Consider the following 9,420-nt stretch of genomic DNA (forward strand, 5'->3'; position numbering starts at 1 on the left):
GCACGAGTCCCCGCTCGCTGCCGGGCCGCTCCGGCGCGCCAGAGCCCCGCCGCCGTCGGATCCGCGCGGGGCTTTGCCCGGCGGAGGCTAACGGGCGGCGGCGAGGAGGGGGGAAGTAGGGGGGGGGGCGGCCGCTGTGGTGGCGAGATGCGCCGCCGCCCGAGTCGCCCTGGGGAGGACGACGCGGGGGCCTCCCCTTCTCTGCAGTTTTCACGTCTGATTATTTTAATGAAAGATTAATATTAGCAAGCTGCACACCAACACCCACTATAATCATATAGGGAAAAGAAAACATCGAGAACTACACATGCATACCTCTGAATACGTCGCAGGGGAAAACAACAGATTTCTCATCATGAGTGTGAGAGAAAACGAGAGAGAGAGGGAGAGGGAGGAGAGAGGAAGAGAGAGACGTCTTAGGATTAACCACAATCTAACACGTTTTAGTTTGTGTGAACACTAAGGCCACCACCGGCGAGGGTGAGAAGAAGGATAAGCGGCAACACAAATATGATGCGTCGCTAAAATAAAGGAGATGGACCTATTGTGGTCATGAGAGATGGTTGTTCGGTTAAGAGTGTGTGTTGTGTTTTTTCTCCCGTTGCAACGCACGGGCTCTTTTGCTAGTAAAATAAAAAGTGACTTACGCGAAAAAATATAAAAAGTGACTTACATGAAAAAACAGTCGATTTATAATAGTCGCTACAAAAATAAAATACATAAACATAAAAAATATTGTTGTGAGAAAATAATAAAATCGTCAGAAACCGAAAAGCACACACCAGCACGAAACCCCCCTGCTCCTCTCTACGGTTGAACTCTGAACTGAAGCCCCAACCTGAAGACAAGACAAGGGAAGAGCGGAGCAGAGAGCGCCGCGACCGCGAGCGCCCAACCCCCTCACCCCACCCACCTACACCTACTCCCTCCAGCAGAGCCGCCGCCGCCGTCCTGATCCCGCGATGTCCTCGTGGCTGCGGAGCGCGGTGAGCAAGGCCGTCGAGGCGGGCGGCCGCAGCGGCGTCACTCGCGCCGTGCTGGGCTACGCCGATGCCGTCGCCCACCACGCCGGCCAGGCCGTCGCCGAGGGCACCAAAATCCTCAATGATCGCATGGTGAGCGCCCCTCCGCTTTCCGCCCCTCTATTCCCCGCCACTCCCGAAACCCCTTCGGTTTCGTCGAAATTGATGCTGTTGGGGACGTGCGAACCGAGAAATTAGTCAAACCGAGATTTTGTGCAGACTAAGCCAATTTAAACAGCATTCTAGCTATGCTGATTCTAATTTAATCTGTACGAATTGAGGAGATCTCTCAGCAATTGGACGATTTCATGCCCCACATGTTATGGCAAGTTCGTACTATGTTCCAAGACTGGGAAGGGTTGCCACACAGTGGGGATTTTTTTTTAATGTTTTGAGTATTTGGGATTTTAGGCTCGACTGTTTGACGCTGGATTCAGTGTGTCTGTACTGCACTCAAAGATATCAAATGTCAAATGCCCTATCCCTGAATCCTGATGATGATTTGCGGCAAGTTAACCAAGTGTTTAATGTGATCTGCAGATCACCCAGAACTACAAAAGTGTCAAGAAGACAGTGAAGCGCTTGGAAGAGGCGGCAGTCTCATCGCGCGGGGATCAGAGAGTTCAGGTGCTAACGCGCTGGCTCAGGTCACTTCAAGAGATCGAGGCTGCGTTCGGAGGTTTGGATGGGAGTGTCTCACAGAATGTCTCTTCTATTGACCCAAACAGCTTGAAAACACCATTAGCAAGAGTATGCATCTACGCATCACATTGCCTTTGTGTGTCCGTTTGTGGCCATGCGCTATTTTTGCTTTGCTTCCTTGGTTTCATGTGTTTTGATATCGACTCTTGTGCACAGGTTTTGTTTTATGACGCTGACATTGGAGGAGCTCCTATGAACTTCCGAGATGTATTCCTCTATAGCCAAGCACTTGAGGGTATTACATTGTCCATGGTGAGTTGGTTCAGCCATGATACCCTGACTGTCAAGACTCTAGATAACATCTACTTTGTCTAACCAGCTTGAATTCCCTGTCACACAATGCTATTGTTCATTCTTACCACTGATAGAAGCTATCAAACTAAACACATTTGAGTACTTTTTACGCGCAGGTTCTTGAAGCTCCCAAGGAAGAAGAGGTCTCCCTGCTTTTGGAAATTTTCGGGTGAGTTTATTGTGTAAATAGTAGTAATACAGTTTGGTGTTGCTAATTTTTGGATAGGTTGATCCGATGGGCTTTAACAATCTGTAGAACCACATTTCCTTTTCTCCTTTAGTTGGCATACTAGGAATATATTGGTACTTATTACTTAAATATGGTTGTACACGAAAAATCATTAACATTCTGTAGATTATGCTAGTTGTTTCTTGACCTGAATGAACATGATCTTCTGAAACACCTGAATAAATTACTACTTAAATTTTTTAAGGCTTGTTCTTATCCATTAGTGTTACAGTTGATTTGGTTATTTAATGTGTGGATAAGATTCTTGTATGTTTATTTTCGAGACCATATTCTTACGCTGTTTTGTGGTTTTGATGATATATTTCTCCTAAACATACAGTTAAGATAACCCACATATTGCTGAACAACCTCATCAGTTGTAGGCCTTGCAAGATTATGTTTACTGTTCCTTGTATTACTGAATGTTCTTTTCAATCTCAACAACCTTTCCATTTAACTATTTGTCATTTCCTTTAGCCTATGTCTTACAGGAGGGAAAGAAATCAATAATGCAATTATAAGCAGCATACAAGACTTGGCAAAATCATTCTCAATTTACCACGATGAAGTCCTGGTACGTTTGTTGGATGTTCTATACTCTTATGGCATGCTTACTAAATTGGCAAAAGGCTAAAATTGCAATATAATAAATTTTACAGATAATTCGTAAATATATTACAAAGTGGGTGTTATATATCTGCCTAACTCATAGTCTACAACTTTTTATTCACATATATGTCTAAATTTCTCCGTTCCCACTTGAGTTTCTTTCTCTATTTTATTCTCAATATTTTTGCTTACTGATGACATAGTGGAATTATTTATCATAGCTTGCTTCCTTTTCTTGCAAGCACTACTTTATCTATTTTTATTCACCTTATCCAAATTCTGGATGATTTGTGTTTACACCGCACATGATTTCTTGTTGCCCTTTTTTCTTTCATATAAGGGAAAAAAATGATGTTATTCGAGGAGATTTTTTAGGTTTCTAATAAGTAACCATGAGAAGAAACCAATAACCATAGAGCGATGAATACGTGTGACTGTGAGGCTGTGAACATAGCTATACTCTGGTACTTTAAGGGTCTGCAGATTTATTGCTTGAAGAACTAGAGCGATGAATGTGATGATGCATTTCTGCTCCACTGTCGCTGGACTATGGCTATTGCCTTTTATGGAGAGAGAGCATAAGATTGTTCAGTATTACCCATTTTTAATGTCTTTCCATTAGGAAAAAGTTTAAGTGTGTGCATAAGTGGTGAACTTTTTGAGAAATTGACTTCATGTCTATCATACTAAATTCCTATACACATTTAGGTGAAACGTGAAGAGCTGCTTCAGTTTACCCAGAGTGCTATTTCAGGACTAAAGAGGAGTGTTGACATTGTGAGGTGAGCATTTATGTAACTAGCTGTCAAAGTCTGGTTTTCTTACTGGTCGTCTACACGATCTGGTATATGATGTATTGTAATGAGATTAGATGTTATACTTATCTCATGCATTTTTGTTGTAATTGGTCCATAAATGTCAATTAAACTCTCAATATTTGAATCATATACCTGAACCCTCCTTTTCCAAAGTTTTTCGCCTGCAACATCTGGGGCGCCCAAAAGAGATACCATGGTTCTTTTGCCTCTAAAATTCAGAAATTGTTTTAGTTTCGTTTGTTGTTACTATAATATGTTAATTTTACTTCAGGATAGATGCTGAAGCCTTAGAATTGTGGAAGAAACTAGATGAGAAGGAGGCATTGCGAGTTCAATCAACTGAAGATCCTGAAAAAGCTTCAGAAGATACTGCTGTTGCAGTCGTTGAGGTGTTACCTCTGTCAACGTATTATAATTTAGTACTTACATATTCACAGAAGTTTTCTTGATTTAGCTTAGTCGCCACTTGTCAGACTACATATGTGTTTAGCCTGAGATCTTCAACTATATCTTTAGAATTTCTTATTTCATCCCACCTATGAGCACATGCTTGTCAGGGAAGTTGACCTGGCAGATAGATTGTCCCTGAAAACATATGCAACTGACTAATTGATTATAGAGAACAGAAGCACCAACCTTGATCTCACTGATTATGTTAAATTTGTTCACTGCACCAATAGGCAATAGTTCTCATCTAAACAATAGTTCAGTATCACATGTTGATATGTTTTATAATGTTACATCTTCTATTACTTCTATTTTTCTGTTTCACATTTCTTTTAAGGTGCTAACTGAATTCTCCACTTTGACCAGTCTTTTAAAGAAGCACTCACTGAAGTGAGGTTCTGCTCTAGAATGGAAGACCTTCTACTGAAGAAAAGATCAATTAACGCTGGGGATTCCCCAGAGGTTCATTTCCAGAAGGCATGTATTCATGTGATCTTTATGCATATCATTTTTAACCTTGAAATTTTCATATTTAAAACTTCTTGCAAAATGACTGAATGTTACCTTTCACATAATACTTTATAGATCACTAATAGGAATATCTTTTAGTGCCATGCGCTGCAGATTTTATGCATACATACTTCTACTTCTTTTTTGTTCCTGGAACTTAATTTGTAGACTTTGTCACTGAAAGAATTGAACTGGTGAGTAATGGGATATGTTTTCATGTGTTCCTTAAATATCCCATTGAATAGTTGTATCCTATGCACTAGTACTCTTGTTGAGCACTTGAACGCGATGGCCGTAGAAGTTGATTTTTTGGGCTAAGGTTTCACGCATATTTTGTGTGTGCAAGTGACCAGTCACCATTGTGCTTGAGACCATGGTGGAGTCAGCTTCCATGTACCTTTTTGTTCAGTTTAGACTTCTGATATTGACTTGATAGACACTCACTTGGTGAAAAAGGCATGGATTGCAATAACAAATACATTGTGGTAAATTTTGCAGGTTGACAAATTAAAGGTCTTAGCATCCTCCCTTGCCAATTCATCCTCCAAGGCAGAGAAGCGTATTTTGGATCACAGGTGGAGCTTCCATACAATTCGTCTCTATGAATCTTTTGATGCCATTTGATTTACTTTATATCATCTACCTTTACGAGTTCATTTTTCTTCATCGATGATCCCTTTGATTTTTTTTGGTGAATTCAATAACTTGGTAGACCATTAAGTATCTTTCATGTTGCTCCTTATCGTGGTTGCATTCTTTTTCTGTATTTTGCTGGTGTATTATTTTTTTAACAAATCCATTGGTTGGACAAGAACTTCGAGGTGACCTTTCAAATTTTATTGTGCATACTGCAGACGCCAGAAAGAGGAGGCTCTTAACTTTCGTGCCAAAAAGGAGAATGAAGTGAGTGCAGTTGAAAAAGTAAGAATCCTATTCCTAGCCCATACGGTGGCAGTAGAAATGTTTGTACTCTTTGTACTATAAGAAATCATATTTTGGAACATAGGTCTCTCATAGTGATTTTCATTTAGCAGCTGGTTTTGGCCGTGCACCTTTGGACACGTGTCTTGTTTCATGAAAACTGCATCTAACACCTGCTATAAGTAACCATTATGCGTGCGCACAGTGTTCATGGGATGTAGGGTTGCCAGCGAGTCAAGCTCGAGCCAGCCACGATGTGGTTTGAGACTAGAGTTAGGCTCGAGCTCAGCTCGAGCAAACTGATATGAGGTTTAGCTGAGCTCGAAAAAGATCAGTAAGGTCATGCATATAAAAAGTGAAGACAATTTTGTGAGATCAGCTCCAGCTAACTGAGATGAGGTTGAGCTCAGGTCACTTTGAGCTTGAACCAAACTTAACTTGAGGCTAGTTCTAGCTGAGCTCGAGCAGCTTGTGGAGCCCAAGCTTTGTTTACAAGGCTATTATAGGATGTCTACCTATATTTCTGGATCATAAGTACTTTGCATGCAAATTCACATGTCACACATACATTAAAATAAATGCTTGGATGAATATTGCTTTGTTGTATTTTCTGCTGATGTTCCTTACCTTTTAATGTGTCACTTATATAGGAGTTGACTGCTGAGATTTCTGAATTGGAGAAGCAAAGGGATGAACTTGAGGCTCAGCTGAAGAAGGTACCTGCGTTTTCCTTAATAAGACCTTCCTATATTATTATTTTCGTGTTGGCTACTTCTAGGCATAGGTTTGACATGGACACAAATGTTTCCGTCCGGCAGACTAATGAGTTCTATCATTAGTAGCCTTAACCCAAGGCCTCTCTGATGCAGGATTATCGGAGGTGTTGAGTTACCAGTGATATTTATTGTTGTGCTAAAACTAATCGTATATATGAGTTTCCAAAACTATCATATTTTGAGGTCCTTCCTCTTTTTGTCCAACAGGTCAACATTTCACTGAATGCTGCTGTTGGGCGGCTCAAGCTAACAAGGGAAGAGAGGGATCAGTTTGATGAAGCAAACAATCAGATGATCTTTAGTTTAAAAGCGAAGGTGCGTCCACTTTTTTGATTGCCCAGTTTTAGTACTCTTCCAGTAATATTCACGAGATTGACGTTTGCTTTTTGGGTTAAAGTATTTGATCAGCTTCATATTTTGTTTTGAATTAGGAGAATGAACTTTCAAAAACTATTGCCTCATGTAATGTGGAGGCTGGTGTAGTCAAGACTTGGATCAATTTCCTCGAGGATACTTGGCAGCTCCAGTCGTCATACGATGAACAGATTGAACAGAAAACCAAGTATGTAGTGATTATGGCTATACCGACCTTTGATTGCAACCATTTTATCCTACTTCCCCCCCTGTAAAGCTATAATTAAAAATGGTTCTACATTCTTTTAAATCAATTAAGCTTTATTTTTGGTTTTATGGTCACAGTGCTGAGCTAGAGAGATGCACAAGCAATTTTATGAAGTTGACGAAATATCACCTTTCTACATTCAAGGTACTTGGTTGGGTATAAAATAAACTGTTTAAAGCCATTGTTCCATTCCTAGAGAACACACTGTACCATTAGGGTGTATATTTTTATCACTGTTTTTTATGCATCTTTTGTCTTGAGCAGGAAGTTCTAAGCCCATCGATTGAGCGGATCCACACATACGTGGATAATTTGGCATTCTTAAATTCAAGGTTATTCAATTGTTTTTTTCACTAAAGTCTTCCACATATTCCTGGACCCTCCTGTCTGACACAACAAAGGTCCTAATGAGTTTGCCGTTATATGATTTGGGCCAAATATTGTAGGGATGACTCAACGGAACTTGAAGACGAGGAGGTGTCAGAAAAGACAAGCCCACAGAAAGCCCTTGAGGAGGAATATTTGGAAACTGAAAAGAAGGTTCGTACCGAGTACCCAATTGTGATGCTTACCTGTTTTCATAATCGAACTGCTAGTTAATTCTGTTTATCCCCATCAACCTCTCCAATCCTATGTATGTACCCATGTTTTCCCCCCAAATAGTTGGTTGTGCAGAGGAAACCACATGAACAGATATATGGTTAGAAAATAAGTACTTTGGGTGGCTGTTAATGTTGCAATGTTTTCAGATCGTAATTGCCTTCAGCATCACTGATCACATGAAGAAGCTATTTTATTCCGAACAAGGGTACAGTTCTAGGTACGGCCGTACTTCCCATAGTATTTTCTTTCTTGTCCTTACAATTTCTTTGGTGGGAAATCGGTTTTGATCCCTGCAACTGGACATGTTCCATTTTCTTTTCTTTTCAGGAGAGATGATCCAGAGGTCAGGAGCTTATTTTCGGAGATAGAGAAACTGAGAGAGGCATTCGAGTCTATAGAAAGGCCGACACTAGAAATCGAAATCCGCAGAGCAAAGGTGCCAACAAAGGAGCGAATCGAGTCGAGCTCTTCGCCTGTTCAGGCACCCTCTACGCCTAAAGCTGCGCCCATGGGCTCTCCAAAATCTCCAGTGAAATCCGAGCAAACACTGGACCTTGGTTCGGAGCTCGCGGAGTTGGAGTTAGAATTTGGTAAATCCAACAGGTACTCCCCTGAAGATATAAGCGGGTGGGAGTTCGACGAGCTCGAAGAGGAGCTGCGAGCCGACATATCCAAATCGAGCAATACGAAATGAACACATGCATCTACACCGTGAAGTGCATACCATGTTGCGCGCCTCTGGGCACTGCACGACCCCGAACACCCGAATGTACATAGTGTTGTTTTATTGTGTCCATTGCTGTCCTTTTTTTTGCGGGTGCATTGCTCTGTCCTTATGAGAGATGCAAATATGTAAGACTACCGTTGAGGCCTTGACAAGTAATTTCTTATTTGTTTGTTCTTGTCATGGACATGTATGCATACAGAAACAGTGAAACATACTCCTTGACATTTGTAAAAAATTCCATGTATATGCTTTTCGTATTTCTCAGCATGGGATTACCACTTGAAAACCAACTTACAAATTGTACTGCCTTTGCATTTCCACTTTACAACAACACAAAATGGCAACACATGCTAACTTTGATACTCCGTTATCATTATCATTATAATTATTAAAAAGAGGAATATATCATGATCATTATTATTTTTCCATTAGAGTAGGCAGACGGGTTTGTCATCATCTCCTAATAATCCTCCGTAGCTGTACGTCTTATGCTTGACGAGGCACAGGGCTACGCCGTCGACGCAGCGCGCGACCTCCACGCCGGTGAGCATGGCCACACCGCAACCACTCGCGTTGTGCGAGAATTTGGCGACGCAGAACCGGCCGTCGCCGGTGCCTAAGTGCAGGAGGAACGACCGTACCGCCGCCTGGCAGGGCACGGTAAAACCCTCCCACTCGTGGCTCACCACCGGCGGTTGTCCGGCCGCCGCGCCTGCTTGCCGCAGGTCCGCCGCGCAGAGGACGCTCTGGTCCCTCTCCGAGAAGCCGAACCAGAGCCTGCGCTCCGGGGCGAAGAAGGCGCGCCCGTGGAACGGCATGGCCCAGTCGCCGACCTTGCTCCACTCGCCATGGCGGACCTCGTTGCCCTTGATGCCATAGGAGATCTTCTTGGTGTTCAGGGAGTAGGTGCCGTGGCCCCTCGCGGAGACCCAGAGCTGCGTCTCGCCGACCACCGTGTAGGCGTCGACGGCGCCGTCGTACGCGCCGGCCTCGCGGCCCTCCTCGGGCCGCTGCGTCGCGTAGGGCGGCGGCGGGACGTACCGCCAGTGCATCTCCGACCTGCGCGACCAGTAGGTGTCGTCGGCGAGCGCCTCCACGACGGGCCGCTCGTGCGCGTCGTCGGGCGGGCTGCTGAAGAAG

General features: G+C 42.9%; 1 protein-coding gene across 2 annotated transcripts; it reads left to right on the top strand.

Moving 5' to 3' along the window:
• The first annotated feature begins 813 nt into the window (after positions 1–813).
• On the top strand, positions 814–8,570 carry LOC123060563 (A-kinase anchor protein 9). Of its 2 annotated transcripts, XM_044483328.1 has the most exons (18): positions 814–1,115; positions 1,563–1,772; positions 1,881–1,976; positions 2,135–2,187; positions 2,725–2,821; positions 3,565–3,638; positions 3,946–4,063; positions 4,488–4,598; positions 5,130–5,206; positions 5,486–5,552; positions 6,203–6,268; positions 6,536–6,643; positions 6,760–6,890; positions 7,028–7,094; positions 7,215–7,282; positions 7,397–7,490; positions 7,700–7,770; positions 7,881–8,570. In XM_044483328.1, exons 1-18 carry the CDS (start codon positions 963–965, stop codon positions 8,245–8,247), a joined length of 2,028 nt encoding a protein of 675 aa, XP_044339263.1. In that variant the 5' UTR covers positions 814–962; the 3' UTR covers positions 8,248–8,570. The 2 variants fall into 2 exon arrangements, with proteins under 2 accessions (XP_044339263.1, XP_044339264.1); XM_044483329.1 differs by lacking the exon at positions 814–1,115 and having other exon boundaries at positions 1,577–1,701.
• The last annotated feature ends 850 nt before the right edge of the window (positions 8,571–9,420 follow it).

Source organism: Triticum aestivum, chromosome 3A (genome assembly GCF_018294505.1).
Source record: "Triticum aestivum cultivar Chinese Spring chromosome 3A, IWGSC CS RefSeq v2.1, whole genome shotgun sequence".
NCBI lineage: Eukaryota > Viridiplantae > Streptophyta > Magnoliopsida > Poales > Poaceae > Triticum > Triticum aestivum.